The sequence below is a fragment of the Rhinoderma darwinii genome, chromosome 1 (genome assembly GCF_050947455.1).
Source record: "Rhinoderma darwinii isolate aRhiDar2 chromosome 1, aRhiDar2.hap1, whole genome shotgun sequence".
Classification (NCBI taxonomy): domain Eukaryota; kingdom Metazoa; phylum Chordata; class Amphibia; order Anura; family Rhinodermatidae; genus Rhinoderma; species Rhinoderma darwinii.
In genome coordinates this window covers 641,490,939-641,510,349 of record NC_134687.1, presented here as the reverse complement: position 1 = coordinate 641,510,349, position 19,411 = coordinate 641,490,939, and the positions used below count along the sequence as shown (strand labels likewise).

The 19,411-nt window shown below is 42.2% G+C and overlaps 1 protein-coding gene across 1 annotated transcript in view; it reads right to left on the bottom strand.

The window, feature by feature from the left end:
• Positions 1 to 19,411, bottom strand: part of LOC142657225 (uncharacterized) — an 83,986-nt gene that overhangs the window by 5,818 nt on the left and 58,757 nt on the right. The window contains exons 11-12 of the mRNA XM_075832308.1: positions 17,313 to 17,410; positions 17,048 to 17,159 (exon numbers count right to left, since the gene is read on the bottom strand). Of these exons, the coding sequence (XP_075688423.1) occupies positions 17,048 to 17,159; positions 17,313 to 17,410 (210 nt within the window). The remainder of the gene's footprint in view (positions 1 to 17,047; positions 17,160 to 17,312; positions 17,411 to 19,411) is intronic.

Below are 19,411 nucleotides of genomic sequence, written 5' to 3'. Positions count from 1 at the left end.
ACATAGTGTGCCCGAACAGCAGGCACACGGAACAGACAGCCCTGGGGTCCTTTGTAGGTCCCCAGGACTGACTGCAGAGGGATTCCCCAGTGTTTGATCGCATCACTGGAATCCCGGTGATGTGATCAAAGAGGGAAATTCCCTTTGATCATGCCGCGGTCACGGACCGCGGTAATCAAAGGGTTACACAGCTGGGGTCCGAATGTTTGCCGACCCCAGCTGTGTTCAGGAGGCTGCTCTAAGATCAGGAGCTGTTAGTAACAGCTCCTGCTTAGAGGAAGAGTGCTCACACGAGCGCTCATCAGCCTGATCTGCAGCGACGCCAAAAGACGTCTCTGTAGATTAAGCACCCGCACCGCCTGACGTCAAAAGACAGTGGGCGGTCGGGAAGGTGTTAATGTGTTAAATGGATGGAATCAAAGTGATCGTGCACTTGAGTGACGTGTCGACTGTATAACACAGCTGTCACCCACTGAGTATGGAGTCCATGAGCGCGCTCCATACTGCCCCTTGTTGACAGCAACGTAATAGTACGTTACATGTCGCCAGGGGATAATATAAAAACTTGATTCAAACAATAGGTCATTTCTTGATAACACAATGCCTTTAACCCTTTCATGCCGACAATCTGTAGATTCACATCCTATCCGCATATACCCCGTGCAACCAGGGCGTGAATCTACAGACCTCTGCATGTGCCGGCATAGCGCTGGGGAGATCACTCTGACGCCGGCGGTGTCAGTGTCCCCGGCTTCCCAGTAATTTGTTCTCTGACAGCCGAACCGATTGGTTCGGCTACAGTGCATGTGATCACCATGATTAACCAATACTGGTGATCTCTGAAAAGTTTGTTTACAAAAACTTTTCCCACTTGTCTTCTCCTCTCAGCCTCCTTCACTCCGTCACAGTGTTTCAGAGAGGAGACTGATTGGGAGAAGACAGAAGGCAAGTAAATAAGAGCATTACATACGTGTGTGTGTATATATATATATATATATATATATATATATATATATATATATATATACAGTCCAATAGTAGATGAACACAGCACTCCAATAGTCTCCAGGAAATCAGGCCATGTGCTCGTTACCTGGGGGTGAATCAATTCCCCAACGTCCTATAGAGAAAAACATAGAACACAGCAACGGCACCAGGACTTCAGAGTAGATGAAAGCAAAAGTGGATTTTATTCACCTCAGTACAGCAACGTTTCGGTTCAACAGGAACCTTTCTCAAGCCATAACAAACTACACAAAGTGCCAAGTATTTATAGGAGGAGTATACATACATCGGTAATAAAACAATTAAATGCATAATTCCATCAAAACATGTACAAAAGTGTCGAAAACACCGAAAAAGGCCATACTTACAAATGGACACAGCCAGGCCAGAAATGCTGATGAAAGGGCGAGCAGGTGCTTTAAATAATAATAGCCACTCCCACTAGTCTTGAGGGGAGTGGTGTGTGGTGCATGGGAGGTGTAGTAAGAAATAATAAATGAATAGTGTGTGTGCAAGTGTAATACTATAAGTGAAATATAGGGGGCAGTAATAAATGAAGTGCCTCAATAGAAATAAATGGATAATGGGGTGCAAGTGAGTGAAACATGGAGGGATAGTGTGTACGTCATGAGGCACAACGTGTATAGCCAGGTAGAAGCCTATTTGTGACGCCTTGATAATTCATAGAGCGGGCTACCCTGCTTGCTATGCCAAACAACAACACACCATGCTCTCCCAGCATCAAAGACCCGGCTGTGTCCAAGAGAAGCGAATATACATAATAATGAAAAATACCTGGGGTATTGGTAATCATTTTGGCCAAAAGGACGCAAGCTCGCAATCCACGACAAGGATCCCCATACAAAAGTGTATGTCAATATTGTAAATATTGTAAAAAGACATTCAAAAAGTGCACATAATCCTTCCATTGTAAAACCTATTAGAACCATTCAATATACATGCAAGGTATGGTGACAGTTATAGAAAACACTGTAAGTGGGAGCAATAAGGGATAATTGGAAGCAGGAAGAAGCTCATTATGTTTAAATGGTAGTGTACTTACTGTAAGCCGTTCAGTCATGCACAAGATAGAGAAATGCGCCTGACACACTCGTGTGTGTCTACTGCGCATGTCCCAAGATGGCGTCCGCACCGGATATTAAGTCCGGTGGAACGCATCCAACATCAAAAACCCCACTGTGCATGCGCCATGACGGAACATGCGTTCCACCTCTACTGCGCACGTGCCAGCCGGGATTTGAACAACATATAGAGCGGAGATTGTTAGTGAAAGCACTAGACCTATTTTTAGATAAAGTTCGTATCCTGGTTTATATGGTCCATCCCCCAGAAGATTACATGGGTTTTGGACCATATTCTCCACAGAAACAAAACCGATGTTAACAGTGTGGTTTGTCGCCCCCTAGTGGTATAAACCTAAATGTACATGTCCCATTTGCTCAATGCAATTTTGACTATGGTCACTAATGGGGCAAAATATAGATTTTATATTAAAGAAAACCCTCCAACCGGGATATCAAATATTCCCAATTTATTTAGACAAGGGAGGGAAAGAGACAAAACGCATCTGTCAAAATAAGGCAGTATGCGTTAAATATTAATAATAAGCCCACATTAAGACAGAAATAGACGTAAATATAGATACCAAAAGAGGAAATACAGACAACCACAGCATAAGAACTATATCGTCCAAATAAATAATTCCTTTAGATCCATGCTATTTCTCAATGGACTATCTCATGTACGCTCAATAAATGTTTATTCCAAACATAACATAAACATTTTTTTGAAAAAACAAGAAGACTTCTGCCGCTTTCCAATGTCTCTCAAAAATTGCTTGACATTGTATCTAAAACATATGAGAAAGAAAAAATTTGAAAAAGAGAAATTTATTATACATAATAATATACAATATAAATGGAATATAAAAACAAATACAAAATATAAAATATGTATATTCAAAAAAGGTCAAAATAAGACCTCAAATCAAACATACATCAAAGACACCAATTACACCTTTGAGAACGCCAACCAATCATATCTCTACAGGTCTTAGGGAGACGAAAAAAATCACCCATCCCTATCTCAAATATGTGGACCACAGGGATATTCTATATTCAGTCCCTTAGGAGACATCGTCTCCAATTTAAAGATCCACTCGAGCTCCTTTCTTTTGAGCATCCGACCCCTATCACCGCCACGTCTCAGCTGGGGCACAGAGTCAATGACTCTGAATCTCAGCTGTGACAGGCTATGTTTTTTCTCAACAAAATGTCTCGACACTGGTAGATCCTGCCTCTTAGTATTAATATTTGATTTATGATTTCTCATCCTGAGACGTACCTCAGTTGTGGTCTCACCAACATAGTGAAGACCACATGGGCAGCTCAACAGATAGATGACATAGGAAGACTGACACGTGAAAAAGCCTTTTATTTTAATTGGTTGGCCAGTTTGTGGGTGATTAAAGACACCCCCCTTAATCATATTGTCACAGATGTTACAACCAAGACATGGAAAACACCCATGCTTCGGAGGTGCTAAAAACATCTGTTTTTTCCGATGCGACCCAATATCGGCCTTCACAACACTATTTTTAATGGTTTTACCTCTCCTATACGACATCATGGGCCCCTCCTGAAATTCAGTAATCCCTGGAAAGGCTCTCTCTAACATCTTCCAATCCCTCCTCAGAATACCACCAATCTGTGGGCTCAATGAGGAGAAAGTGGAGACAAAGGGCAAACTGACTTTTTTCTTCCCAATCACCCGACCAGCGAGGAGATCCTGTCTATCCAGTAATTCAACCTTCCGTCTGTTAAAATCTAAAACATAGTCCGGATAACTGCGATCCGAAATTTTTTTACACATTTGGTCAAGTTTCGGGGATACTTCCTCCTCCTGACTAACTACCCTCTTTACTCTAATCAGCTGACTATAGGGCAGTGATTTCAACAGCGTACTTGGATGGCCGCTGGTAAAGTGCAAGAGATTGTTTCTATCCGTTTTCTTAGAGAACAGATCCGAAACCAATCTGTTATTAACAATAGAGATTTGAGTATCCAAAAATTCAATCGAACTTGTAGATGATGACATAGTAAATAAAATTGTGGAATTCAAACCGTTAAGAAATGTGACAAACTCCTGTAATTGACTAATCGAACCGGTCCAGATGAGGAAGACATCGTCTATGTACCTCCACCACCGCAATACATGACTGAACTGGTGGGACACATAGACAAGGCCCTCCTCAATCCGGTCGGGTGATTGGGAAGAAAAAAGTCAGTTTGCCCTTTGTCTCCACTTTCTCCTCATTGAGCCCACAGATTGGTGGGATTCTGAGGAGGGATTGGAAGATGTTAGAGAGAGCCTTTCCAGGGATTACTGAATTTCAGGAGGGGCCCATGATGTCGTATAGGAGAGGTAAAACCGTTAAAAATAGTGTTGTGAAGGCCGATATTGGGTCGCATCGGAAAAACTAGATGTTTTTAGCACCTCCGAAGCATGGGTGTTTTCCATGTCTTGGTTGTAACATCTGTGACAATATGATTAAGGGGGGTGTCTTTAATCACCCACAAACTGGCCAACCAATTAAAATAAAAGGCTTTTTCACGTGTCAGTCTTCCTATGTCATCTATCTGTTGAGCTGCCCATGTGGTCTTCACTATGTTGGTGAGACCACAACTGAGGTACGTCTCAGGATGAGAAATCATAAATCAAATATTAATACTAAGAGGCAGGATCTACCAGTGTCGAGACATTTTGTTGAGAAAAAACATAGCCTGTCACAGCTGAGATTCAGAGTCATTGACTCTGTGCCACAGCTGAGACGTGGCGGTGATAGGGGTCGGATGCTCAAAAGAAAGGAGCTCGAGTGGATCTTTAAATTGGAGACGATGTCTCCTAAGGGACTGAATATAGAATATCCCTGTGGTCCACATATTTGAGATAGGGATGGGTGATTTTTTTCGTCTTCCTAAGACCTGTAGAGATATGATTGGTTGGCGTTCTCAAAGGTGTAATTGGTGTCTTTGATGTATGTTTGATTTGAGGTCTTATTTTGACCTTTTTTGAATATACATATTTTATATTTTGTATTTGTTTTTATATTCCATTTATATTGTATATTATTATGTATAATAAATTTCTCTTTTTCACATTTTTTCTTTCTCATATGTTTTAGATACACCATTATATGTCAAGCAATTTTTGAGAGACATTGGAAAGCGGCAGAAGTCTTCTTGTTTTTTCAAAAAAATGTTTATGTTATGTTTGGAATAAACATTTATTGAGCGTACATGAGATAGTCCATTGAGAAATAGCATGGATCTAAAGGAATTATTTATTTGGACGATATAGTTCTTATGCTGTGGTTGTCTGTATTTCCTCTTTTGGTATCTATATTTACGTCTATTTCTGTCTTAATGTGGGCTTATTATTAATATTTAACGCATACTGCCTTATTTTGACAGATGCGTTTTGTCTCTTTCCCTCCCTTGTCTAAATAAATTGGGAATATTTGATATCCCGGTTGGAGGGTTTTCTTTAATATAAAATCTATATTTTGCCCCATTAGTGACCATAGTCAAAATTGCATTGAGCAAATGGGACATGTACATTTAGGTTTATACCACTAGGGGGCGACAAACCACACTGTTAACATCGGTTTTGTTTCTGTGGAGAATATGGTCCAAAACCCATGTATAATCTTCTGGGGGATGGACCATATAAACCAGGATACAAACTTTATCTAAAAATAGGTCTAGTGCTTTCACTAAGAATCTCCGCTCTATATGTTGTTCAAAATCCCGGCTGGCACGTGCGCAGTAGAGGTGGAACGCATGTTCCGTCATGGCGCATGCGCAGTGGGGCTATTGATGTTGGATGCGTTCCACCGGACTTAATATCCGGTGCGGACGCCATCTTGGGACATGCGCAGTAGACACACACGAGTGTGTCAGGCGCATTTCTCTATCTTGTGCATGAGTGAACGGCTTACAGTAAGTACACTACCATTTAAACATAATGAGCTTCTGCCTGCATCCAATTATCCCTTATTGCTCCCACTTACAGTGTTTTCTATAACTGTCACCACACCTTGCATGTATATTGAATGGTTCTACGGCAGAAGTCATCTCTGTCTAAGTGTCATACTGTCAAAGTGTCCTGGCAGTTATACATGGCACAGATCTAACATCCATCTCTCCTCTCTTCTCTTCATACAGGTATATAATCCATTTCATTCCTACATGAACCTCATCCCTGCTGTAGCTGCATTTCAAAAAGCTGAAACTTTTATTTTATGGTATATAATCCATTTCATTCCTGCATGAACCTCATCCCTGCTGTAGCTGCATTTCAAAAAGCTGAAACTGTTATTTGATGGTATATAATCCATTTCATTCCTGCATGAACCTCATCCCTGCTGTAGCTGCATTTCAAAAAGCTGAAACTTTTATTTTATGGTATATAATCCATTTCATTCCTGCATGAACCTCATCCCTGCTGTAGCTGCATTTCAAAAAGCTGAAACTTTTATTTTATGGTATATAATCCATTTCATTCCTGCATGAACCTCATCCCTGCTGTAGCTGCATTTCAAAAAGCTGAAACTTTTATTTTATGGTATATAATCCATTTCATTCCTGCATGAACCTCATCCCTGCTGTAGCTGCATTTCAAAAAGCTGAAACTTTTATTTTATGGTATATAATCCATTTCATTCCTGCATGAACCTCATCCCTGCTGTAGCTGCATTTCAAAAAGCTGAAACTGTTATTTTATGGTATATAATCCATTTCATTCCTGCATGAACCTCATCCCTGCTGTAGCTGCATTTCAAAAAGCTGAAACTTTTATTTTATGGTATATAATCCATTTCATTCCTGCATGAACCTCATCCCTGCTGTAGCTGCATTTCAAAAAGCTGAAACTTTTATTTTATGGTACTCTGCTTTCCTGTCTTCCTATATAGTCTAATGTTATCTCAAAGTTTTGTCAAAGTGTTTGATCGTCGTTAAGTTTTATGAGCATCCAGACCTGCTAGTTTGTTTATCTCTGCATAGCTGTTCACCTCATGTGTCTAGTTGATTTGATTAATAGCTGAACGAGCTTAATTAGGCCTAGATCTGAGCACCTACTCCCCTATAAATTTAGATGTAGCATATGGGGAAGGCACTCGTGCAGGGGGGCACGACGGCAGAAGTCATCTCTGTCTAAGTGTCCTGGCAGTTATACATGGCAGTTGGTCAGTGACAGGTAAGCTGCATTACCAAACCAGACAAACTAGCCCACGCTCTCAATATTAGATTTCTAACTATCTGTAAACAAACATGTTTGCCACCGCTCTCATCATTATAGCTGCTCTTGGTTTTCAATCCTATCGCCCATTTAAGACTTGCCCAAACACAGTCCGCATCAGTCCTTCTATCCTGGCCTCACCCATGTACAGCTCCCATTCACTATTCACTTTCCTCAGTCAACTTAACCCATCTCATCCCACTGCCCAACATAAAAAACGCTCTCATAAATCACAGAACCATCTGCTGTCACTCTCCATTCTCCTGCTATTAGCTGCAGGGGACATCTCTCCCAACCCTGGGCCCCCCTTTTCTTCTGCCAAGCTCAACCACTTACCTGCCACACATAGAAACCCTGCAAATCTTCTTGCCATTCCTTGTAGGTCTTCTGTCTCTTTTAACTGTGCTCTCTGGAACTCTCGGTCCGTGTGCAACAAACTCACCTTTATTCATGACTTATTCCTTTCTAACTCTCTCAACCTTCTGGCTCTTACAGAAACATGGCTACACCTGTCTGACACTGCTTCCCCTGCTGCTCTATCTTATGGTGGTCTCCAGTTCTCTCATGCCCCCAGACCTGAGAACAGGCAGGGTGGAGGAGTAGGTATACTTCTTTCCCCACACTGCACTTTCCAGGTCATTCCCCCGGTCCCCTCACTCACATTTCCCTCTTTTGAAGTCCACACCCTCAGACTCTTTCACCCTTTTCCCCTCCGAGTGGCAGTTGTCTACCGCCCACCGGGCTCCCCCCGCCAATTCCTGGACCATTTTGCTGCCTGGCTTCCACAATTTCTATCCTCTGAAACACCCACTCTCATCATGGGTGACTTCAACATCCCCATTGATAACCCAATCTCCTCATCTGCCTCCCAGTTTCTATCTTTAACCTCGTCCCTCGGTCTGTCACAACTTACTAACTCTCCTACACATGAAGACGGGCATTCACTTGACCTGGTCTTCTTCCGGCTCTGCTCAGTTTCTGACTTTATTAACTCTCCTCTCCCGCTTTCTGACCACAATCTTCTCTGCTTTACTATCAAATATTCTCTGCCTCCTCAGGTCATCCCTACGTATCAGACATACAGAAATCTACATGCCATTAACACTGTGAAATTCATAGACAGTCTACAGTCCTCATTGTCCCCTATCTCTTCCCTCTCCTGTCCCAATCTGGCTGCCAAACTTTATAACAACACTCTCAAAAATGCATTGGATGAAGCAGCCCCCACTACACTCCGAACCACCCGACAAAGACGACGACAACCCTGGCACACGCCTCAATCCCGCTTTCTTCAGCGGTGCTTGAGATGTGCCGAACGACTGTGGAGAAAATCGCATTTGGATGCAGATTTCCTCCATTACAAATTTATGCTCAAAACTTACAACTCTGCCCTTCACCGCGCCAAACAAGTCTACTTCACTTCTCTCATCTCCACACTATCTAATAATCCAAAACGCCTCTTTGATACTTTTCACTCCCTCCTTAGTCCTAAAGTGCAGACGCCAATCACAGATCTCAGTGCTGAAGACCTGGCCAATTATTTTAAAGTTAAAATTGACAACATCCGGCATGATATTCTCTCCCAGTCCCCTAGTAACATCGATCCCCTTCCCCCCCACACTCCCTCTTCTTCACTCTCAGCATTTGACCCAATAACTGAAGATCCCCTTCCCCCCCACACTCCCTCTTCTTCACTCTCAGCATTTGACCCAATAACTGAAGATCCCCTTCCCCCCCACACTCCCTCTTCTTCACTCTCAGCATTTGACCCAATAACTGAAGAAGAAGTCTCGAGGCTCCTCTCTTCTTCTCGTCCTACTACCTGCCCTAGTGATCCTGTCCCCTCACACCTCCTCCAGTCCCTCTCCCCAGCTGTCACTAGTCACCTCACTAAAATATTTAACCTCTCTCTTTCCTCTGGTATCTTTCCCTCCGCTTTTAAACATGCCATTATAAACCCATTATTGAAAAAACCAACACTTGACCCATCCAGCGCTGCCAACTACCGACCAGTCTCTAATCTGCCCTTCATCTCCAAACTCCTGGAACGCTTGGTCTACTCTCGCCTTATCCGCTATCTCTCTGCTAACTCCATTCTTGACCCCTTACAATCTGGTTTCCGCACTCTACACTCCACAGAAACTGCCCTTACTAAAGTCTCAAATGATCTCTTGGCGGCTAAATCGGACGGTAAATCCTCTCTCCTGATTCTTTTGGATCTCTCTGCAGCCTTTGACACTGTAGACCACAAACTCCTACTTAACCTGCTCCACTCTATTGGCCTCAAGGACGCGGCTCTCTCTTGGTTTTCCTCCTATCTCTCTGACCGCTCATTCAGTGTGTCATTTGCTGGTTCCACTTCTTCTCCTCTTCCCCTTGATATCGGGGTTCCTCAGGGATCAGTCCTAGGTCCACTCCTCTTTTCTCTCTACACAGCTCCTATTGGACAAACCATCAGCAGATTTGGCTTCCAGTACCATCTCTACGCTGATGACACCCAATTATATACCTCTTCCCGTGACATCACCCCTGCTCTAATACAGAACACCAGTGATTGTCTGTCCGCTGTCTCTAACATCATGTCCTCTCTCTATCTGAAACTGAATCTTTCTAAAACTGAGCTCCTTGTGTTCCAACCATCTACTAACCTCCCTAAACCTGATGTCTCTATCTCTGTGTGTGGCACTATCATAACTCCTAAGCAGCACGCCCGCTGTCTCGGGGTTATTTTTGACTCAGATCTTTCCTTTACTCCTCACATACAATCACTTTCACGCTCCTGTCATTTTCACCTAAAAAACATCTCCAGAATCCGCTCTTTTCTTACGGAGGAAACTGCCAAAACTCTCATTGTTGCTCTGATTCACTCTCGTCTTGACTACTGTAACTCATTACTAGTCGGTCTTCCCCTCACTAAACTCTCCCCTCTCCAATCTATCCTCAATGCAGCAGCCAGGCTCATCTTTATGACCAACCGCTACACCAACGCCTCTAATCTGTGCCAGTCACTGCACTGGTTGCCCATCCCCTTCCGAATAAAATTCAAACTTATTACTCTCACCCAAAAAGCTCTCCACAGTGCTGCACCTCCTTACATCTCCTCCCTCATCTCTGTCTACCACCCTACTCGGGCTCTACGTTCTGCCAACGACCTTAGATTAAAATCCTCCATAATCCGAACCTCCCACTACCGTCTCCAGGATTTCTCTCGTGCTGCACCCGTCCTCTGGAATGTGCTACCCCAGACAATCAGATTAATTCCCAATATCCACAGTTTTAAACGTGCCCTGAAAACACATCTATTTAGACAGGCCTATAAAATTCCCTAATCTGACTCCTTTTCATGGCCCTCCATTTAGATTAGTCATCAGAATAAGATTCCCTCACACTCCTTCTCTTCATGTCCGTCATACACGGATACTGGCTGGTGACCGGCTCATGCAGCTTTATGTTACCACCGCATGTGTATAAAAATGGCCGGACCATTGTACAGAACAAACACTATTACACTTTGTGTCTCCCTTATGTCCTCATAGATTGTAAGCTCTTGCGAGCAGGGTCCTCACTCCCCAGGTTTGAATTGTAAATTAACTTTGTCACTATGTAATGTCCGATATTGTTTTCATGTTCCCTCTACATTGTAAAGTGCTGCGTAATATGTTGGCGCTATATAAATAAAGATTATTATTATTATTATTATTAATAGGTTTTACAATGGAAGGATTATGTGCACTTTTTGAATGTCTTTTTACAATATTGACATACACTTTTGTACATGTTTTGATGGAATTATGCATTTAATTGTTTTATTACCGATGTATGTATGCTCCTCCTATAAATACTTGGCACTTTGTGTAGTTTGTTATGGCTTGAGAAAGGTTCCCGTTGAACCGAAACGTTGCTGTACTGAGGTGAATAAAATCCACTTTTGCTTTCATCTACTCTGAAGTCCTGGTGCCGTTGCTGTGTTCTATGTTTTTCTCTCTCTCTCTATATATATATTATATATATATATATATATATATATATATATATATATGCGGGCACACACACACACAAATTCTATATACTTTGTATTCTCTGTGCCCCTTAGTGTTAGAATAGGCAGGCAGGAATAGTAGATTAGTTAGCGTGATCATAAATGGTTAGTTAATTAAGTCATACATTAAATATTTAGTGTTATTTAATAAAATGACACTAAATCTGCCAATTTTTTGATCAATTGTTTCGTTGTAATATAAAATATGTGTTGCATATGTAGTAAAAATATATATTTTTTGGAAAGTGTGATTTGTTGCAAAAGAAACCCCTAAAAAAATGGTTAAGTTATCCTAAGTAGTTCAGGAGTTTAACCCCTTCCCGCTCCTGGACGTACTATTAGGTCATGGCAGCTGTATCGTTCGCGCTCCATGACCTAATAGTACGTCTTGGGAGTAACGGCCGTTTCGGCCGTCCTCCCGACACATACAGGAGCTGTGACAGCTGCTGTCTCGTACAGCAGCTGTCACAGCTCCTACAGCAGGGACCGATCGCTGTGTCCCCACTGATTAACCCCTTAGAAGCCGCGTTCTATAGAGATCGCGGCTTTTTAGGGGTTAAGCTGTCATCGCCGGCCTGCTACACGATAGCGGCCGGCGATGGTGACTATGGCAACCGGACACCAAACAATGGCGTCCGGCTATGCCATAGACGGAAGCCTAGTGGGTCCTGACAACGTCAGGACCCACTATGCTTGCTGTCAGTGAGTAGCTGACAGTTCTAATACACTGCACTACGCATGTAGTGCAGTGTATTAGAATAGCGATCAGGGCCTCCTGCCCTCAAGTCCCCTAGTGGGACAAAGTAATAAAGTTAAAAAAAAAGTAAAAAAAAGATGTGTAAAAATAAGAAAATAAAAGTTTTAAAAGTAATAAAAGTAAAAATCCCCCCTTTTTACCTTATCAGTCATTTATTATTAATAAAAATATATAAACAAACAAATAAACTATACATAATTGGTATCGCCGCGTCCGTAACGGCCTGAACTACAAAATTATTTCGTTATTTATCCCGCACGGTGAACGCCGTAAAAGAAAATAATAATAAACCGTACCAGAATCACAATTGTTTGGTCACTTCACATCCCAAAAAATGGAATAAAAAGAGATCAAAAAGTTGCATGTACCGAAAAATGGTCCTGATCGAAACTACAGTTCGTTACGCAAAAAATAAGTCCTTGCACGGCTTTATTGATGGAAAAATAAAAAAGTTCTGGCTCTTAGAATAAGGTAACACAAAAAGTGAATTATTTTTTACAAAACGTATTTTATTGTGCAAACGCCATAAGACATTAAAAAAAACCTATAAACATCTGGTATCGCCGTAATCGTATCGCCCCGCAGAATAAAGTGAATATGTCATTTATAGCGCACGGTGAACACTGTAAAAAAATAGAATAAAAAAACAATAGTAGAATTGCTGTTTTTTAGTCACCACGCCACCTAAAAATAGAATAAAAACTGATCAAAAAGTCGCATGCACCCCCCAAGAAAACTACAATGGATTCCTCAAGGGGTCTAGTTTCCAAATTGGGGTCACTTTTGGGGGGTTTACAATGTTTTGGCACAAGACCTCTTCAAACCGGACATGGTGCCTAATAAAAAAGAGGCCTCAAAATCCACTAGGTGCTCCTTTGCTTCTGAGGCCGATGCTTCAGTCCATTACCGCCCGAGGGCCACATGTGGGATATTTCTCTAAACTGCAGAATCTGGGCAATAAGTATTAAAGTTGTGTTTCTCTGGTAAATCCTTTTGTGTTATAAAAAAAAATGTCACCCCTCCTTTGCTCTAAATTTCTGTGAAACACCTAAAGGGTTCATAAACTTTCTAAATGCTGTTGTGAATACTTTGAGGGGTCTAGTTTCTAAAATGGGGTGTTTGATAGGGGTTTCTAATATATGGGCCCCTCAAAGCAACTTCAGAACTGAACTGGAACCTAAAAAAATAAATAAATGAGGCAATACTTCGCTTCTTACATTATACTGATAATGAGCCGTGCCCACCCCGAGATGACCCCAGTTTTGACCGTTTGTATAAACGGAGACCCCTATTAGACCGTTTCAGTGCCCGGTTTTCCCAAGCATACACCCCCGAGAAGTGTATTTCTATTGATGAGTCCCTGGTACATTTTAAAGGGAGGGTTCAATTCCGCGAGTACCTGCCGGGTAAGAGGGCAAGGTATGGCGTGAAGATGTATAAGCTATGTGAGAGCGCATCAGGATATACCTACAGGTTTAGGATATATGAAGGAAAGGCCACCCCCAAACCAGACTGCATCCTGGACTACAATAGGTACATGGGAGGGATGGACTTGTCAGATCAAATCTTGAAGCCCTACAGCGCCATGCGGTGTGGTATAAGAAGCTGGCCTCGCACATCATACAGATGGCATTGTACAATGCGTACGTGCTACATCGATGTGCAGGCCAGAGGGGAACTTTCCTGGAATTTCAAGAGGTGATTATCAAGAACCTAATCTTTAGGGACCAAGAAGGGGGGCACCCAGTACTTCTGGAAGCGGGGCCACACGCATCGTACCAGGGCAACACTTTCCAGGAGAAGTTCCCCAAACTGGCAAGAAGGGAAAAAGTCAAAAGAGGTGCAAAGTCTGCTATAAGAGGGCGATAAGGGATGACACAATATATCAATGTGACACGTGTCCCGAATAACCAGAGCTCTGTATGAAAGAGTGTTTTAAAATTTATCATACATCCCTTGGTTTATAATTTACCCCAATTTTACTTACCCTGATGCACTCCGCACAGCTTATCCCCCCTCGTCTTTCCCCTCTGGACCCTGCTGTGTGCCCAGGCAGCAAACAGCCACATGTAGGGTATTGCCATACCCGGGATAACCCACATTACAGTTTATGGGGTGTAGGTCTCCGGTCAAAATGCTCACTACACCTCTAGATGAATGCCTTAAGGGTGTAGTTTTTAAAACGGGGTCACTTCTTGCGAGTTTCAACTGTACTGGTACCTCAGGGGCTTCTGCATACATGACTTCGCACTAGAAAATCCCCAGTAGGCCAAATGGTGGTCCTTTCAATCTGAGCCCTCCCATGGGCCCAAACGGCAGTTTTTCACCACAAATGGGGTATTGCGGCACTCAGAACAAGTTGCGCAACAGAATGGGGTATTTTGTTTCTTGTGAAAATAAGAAATTTTCAGCCAAAACTACATATTATATGAAAAAAATAATTTTGTTATAATTCCCAGCCCAATTCAAGTAAGTTCTGTGAAAAAACTATGGGGTCAAAATGGTCACAATACCCATAAATGAATTCCTTGAGGGGTGTAGTTTCCAAAATGGGGTCATTTGTGGTTGGTTTCTATTGCTTTGATACCTCTGGGGCTCTGCAAATGCGACATGGCACCCGAAAACCAATCCAGCAAAATCTGGACTCCAAAGAACAAATAGCGCTCCTTTCCTTCTGAGCTCTCCCATGGGCCCAAACGGCAGTTTATCACCACAAATGGGGTATTGCCGCACTCAGGACAAATTGGGCAACAAAATTGAGTATTTTATTTCTTGTGAAAATAAGAATTTTTGAGCTAAAACTACATATTATTGGAAAAAATATTTTTTTTATAATTCCCAGCCCAATTCAAATAAGTTCTGTGAAGAAACTATGGGGTCTAAATGGTCACATTACCCATAAATGAATTCCTTGAGGGGTGTAGTTTCCAAAATGGGGTCACTTCTGGTAGGTTTCCATTGCTTTGATACCTCTGGGGCTCGTAAAATGCGACACGGCACCCGAAAACCAAACCAGCAAAATCTGCACTCCAAAGAACACACAGCGCTCCTTCCCTTCTGAGGCCTCCCATGGGCCCAAACGGCAATTTATCGCCACAAATTGGGTATTGCTGCACTCAGGAGAAATTGGGCAACAAAATGGGGTATTTTGTTCCCTGTGAAAATAAGACATTTTGATAAAAAATGACATCTTATTGGAAAAAATTTCATTTTTTTCATTTCACAGCCCAATTCAAATAGGTGCTGTGAAAAAACTGTGTGGTCAAAATTGTAACAACAACCATATTTGAATTCCTTGAGGGGTGTAGTTTCCAAAATGGGGTCACTTCTGGTGGGTTTCCATTGCTTTGATACCTCTGAGGCTCTGCAAATGCGACATGGCACCCGAAAACCAATCCAGCAAAATCTGGACTCCAACAAACACATAGCGCTCCTTTCCTTCTGAGCCCTCCCATGGGCCCAAACGGCAGTTTTTCACCACAAATGGGGTATTGCCACACTAAGGACAAATTGGGCAACAAAATGGGGTATTTTTTCCCTGTGAAAATAGGAAATTTTGATCACAAATGACATTTCATTGGAAAAAATGACATTTTTTTCATTTCACAGCCCAATTCAAATACGTGCTGTGAAAAAACTGTGCGGTCAAAATGGTAACAACAACCATAAATGAATTCCTTGAGGGGTGTAGTTTCCAAAATGGGGTCACAATTGGGGGATTCCTACTGTTTTGGCACCTCAACACCTCTTCATACCTGGCATGCTGCCTAAAATATATTCTAATAAAAAAAGAGGACTCAAAATGCACTAGGTGCTTCTTTGCTTCTAGGGCTTGTGTTTTATTCCACAAGCGCACTAGAGCCACATGTGGGACATTTTTAAAGACTGCAGAATCTGGACAATACATATTTAGTAGTGTTTCTCTGGTAAAACCTTCTGTGTTACAGAAAAAAATGTGAATAATATTGAAATTCAGCAAGAAAAATGAAATTTGCAAATTTCACCTCCACTTTGCTTTAATTCCTGTGAAATGCCTGAAGGGTCAAAAAACTTTCTAAATGCTGTTTTGAATACTTTGAGGGGTCTAGTTTTTAAAATGGGGAGTCTTATCAGGGTTTCTAATACATAGGCCCCTCAAAGCCACTTCAGAACTCAAGAGGTACCTTAAAAAAAAGGCTTTTGAAATTTTCTTAAAAATATGAGAAATTGCTGTTTATGTTCTAAGCCTTGTAACGTCCAAGAAAAATAAAAGAATGTTAAAAAAAACTATGCCAATCTAAAGTAGTCATATGGGAAATGTGAACTAGTAACTATTTTGGGTGGTATAACTGTCTGTTTTACAAGCAGATGCATTTCAATTCTGAAAAATGCTATTTTTTCAAGATTTTCTCTAAATTTTGCAATTTTTCACCAATAAATACTGAATATATCGACCAAATTTTACCACGAACATGAAGCCCAATGTGTCACGAGAAAAAAATCTCAGAATCGCTTGGGTAGGTTTAAGCATTCCGACGTTATTACCACATAAAGTGAAATATGTCAGATTTGAAAAATGGGCTCTGAGCCTTAAGGCCAAAACAAGGCTGCGTCCTTAAGGGGTTAAAGAATGTATGCCAAAACTTTAAATTTAGGCTTGGTCATTGAGGCATCAATGACCCTTGGTCCTGAAAGGGTTAAGTGGTTAAACTAAGTCTTCTCCCGGCTGTTAAGGCAGTTGTTAATCGCAGCCGCTGCCCCCCAAAATCTGATACTAAGTCTAGTGCAGGACCGTATTCATATAACACCTTGTAGAGAAGTTCTATGTGCAGTGACAGCTCCCTCAGGTCCTGCACTATGTATAACACATTGTCTGAAGTGTTACTGTAATGTAGAACTAAGGAGGAACCTCACCGTAACAAATCTAACAATTCACTATTACTTACCGGTGGTAAAAACTCCTGGAATTTCCTCCTCCATTTCACTCTTACATGGTTGACCGCCTCTCACCCGCTCTTCTTCTTCATCCTCAACTTTAATATTAGTCAGATCTTCCCCCTGATTTCACATATGTAACAATTCAGTACAATACAGCAGAGAGTGCGAAGAATCTAACAGATCAACACAAGAAACCACTAAAATCTATGACCGCAGGACAAAAAGTTCCACACCCCCCTATAGAGAACTGGTATAGGGCTCAGCTTCATCTACCTGATGATTCTCTGGGACATTGCGATTTTCCTCTGGACAGTCCTGGAAATACAGAGGACTGGGACATCTCTCTGGTGGATTTCTCCTACTGGATCCATCTGTAGGAAATACACAGCGACTGAATACATGACTACTGTATATCTGTCTATATATCAGACACTTCTCTCTACACTTCTATGTTTATTTATCAGAGCCGACGTTACAATGTTGAGGTCCTCACTGCCTGTGTCGATGTTCCTGCACCTTGTAAGCCGCAGGCCTAAAGTAGACTGTGGCCTGCCAAAGCGAATGGCGGGGCGGCGACAGCTCCCTGCTCTGCCATAGTATTTAACTGCATCTGTGTTATGTGGTCACAGATACACTTAAAAGTGGCGGGACACAGGGGACCTTTATATTAACAGGTTCCCGACCGCTGGCCGTATATATACGGCCACCAGTCAGGGTCTCTGAAGTCCGCCGTATAGACTATTTACGGCGGCACTTCAGAGACTGTGCACGCGCGATCGCGTGCACACAGCTCTATGCCCTGGCTGTTGCTAACAGCCATGGGCACTGGGCAGAATGTCAAGGGTCAATCTTTTGGCCCCTGAACATGTGATCGCTGTGACAACCAATCACAGCGATCACATGCATTTCTGCATAGAAAACAGTGTGTTCGCGATCGCGTGCACACAGCCCTGTGCCCACGCTGTTACCAACAGCTCTGGGCACTGGGCAGAGTATCAGGGACCAATCTGATGGTCCCTGAACATGTGGTCGCTGTGAAAACCTATCACAGCGACCACATTTGTTTTATTTTGACTTTTCTGGCAGTAAATCTCCTGCCTCTTTTCTTCTCCTCAAACATTGTTTCAGTTTGAGGAGAAGAAGAGACTCGGGAGAATTGCTGCCAGAAGATTACAGTTACAGTTACACAAAAAATACAGTTACACTCTAAAACATTCTCTGTATAGATAGATTTCTATCTATCTATACAATCCATCTATCTATCTACCTTTCTTTCTTTTATTCTATTAGAATAGGCAGGTAGGGAGTATATAATTATATATATATCCACATATATATAATATATATAGCAATAGCGGTTTATTTTTTGTTAGCGGTAGTGTAGATATATATAGCAGTTAGTTTGTGTGTTTTATAAAAAAATAAAAAATAAAAATAATTTGTTTAGTTAGTGTTAGTTACGGCGAGGAAGTTGTTTAGCGCCGAGGAGGCATACGCCATGCTGTGGTCTGAGTCGGAGACCGCATCAGAGATGGCGTCCGAGATGGAACCTGTTTTAGGTAGTGACGATGACAGCGTCACTTCAGGTTCATCTTCAGGGGACGTTGTCCCTGATGCAGTTGAAACTGCAGAACATGAAAGCGCAGGGCCAAGTAGCGCTGTAGCACGGGACAGCCTGGTCCCTCCAGTCCAGGCTCTTGTATGGGCACCTGCCCTATCTTTTGGGCCTAGAATCCACGTATTTACTGCCACTCCTGGCATAACCGTGGACAATACAAATTTTGTCCAAATGGATTACTTCCATTTATTTATAACGGACGACATCCTAAATCAGATTGTCCACGAAACAAATTTATATGCCACGCAATATATAAGGCAGAAACCTTCATCCACCCATGCCAGAGATTGGACGCCCACCAATTTGCAGGAATTAAAAAAAATTTTGGGGCTCACCCTAAATATGGGTATTGTCAAAAAGCCCTCCATTAGGTCTTACTGGTCAACAAGACCCGCCCAAGCCACCCCAGTATATTCTGCAGTAATGCCCAGGTCTCGTTATGAGACAATAATGAGGTTCCTCCACTTCAATGACAACGCACAGGCCCCCCCAAGTACCGATGCAAACCGGGATCGGTTGTTCAAAATAAGACCGCTAATAAATTCCCTGAATAATTTATTTCTGCAACTCTACACCCCTGAGCAGAATGTAAGTGTGGACGAATCCCTCCTCAACTTTCATGGCAGACTTAGCTTTCGCCAATATCTACCTTCCAAAAGGGCAAGATATGGCGTTAAGCTCTACATATTGTGTGAAAGCGGGTCAGGATATACCACCGCCTTCAGGATTTATGAAGGGCGGGACCGCACAATAA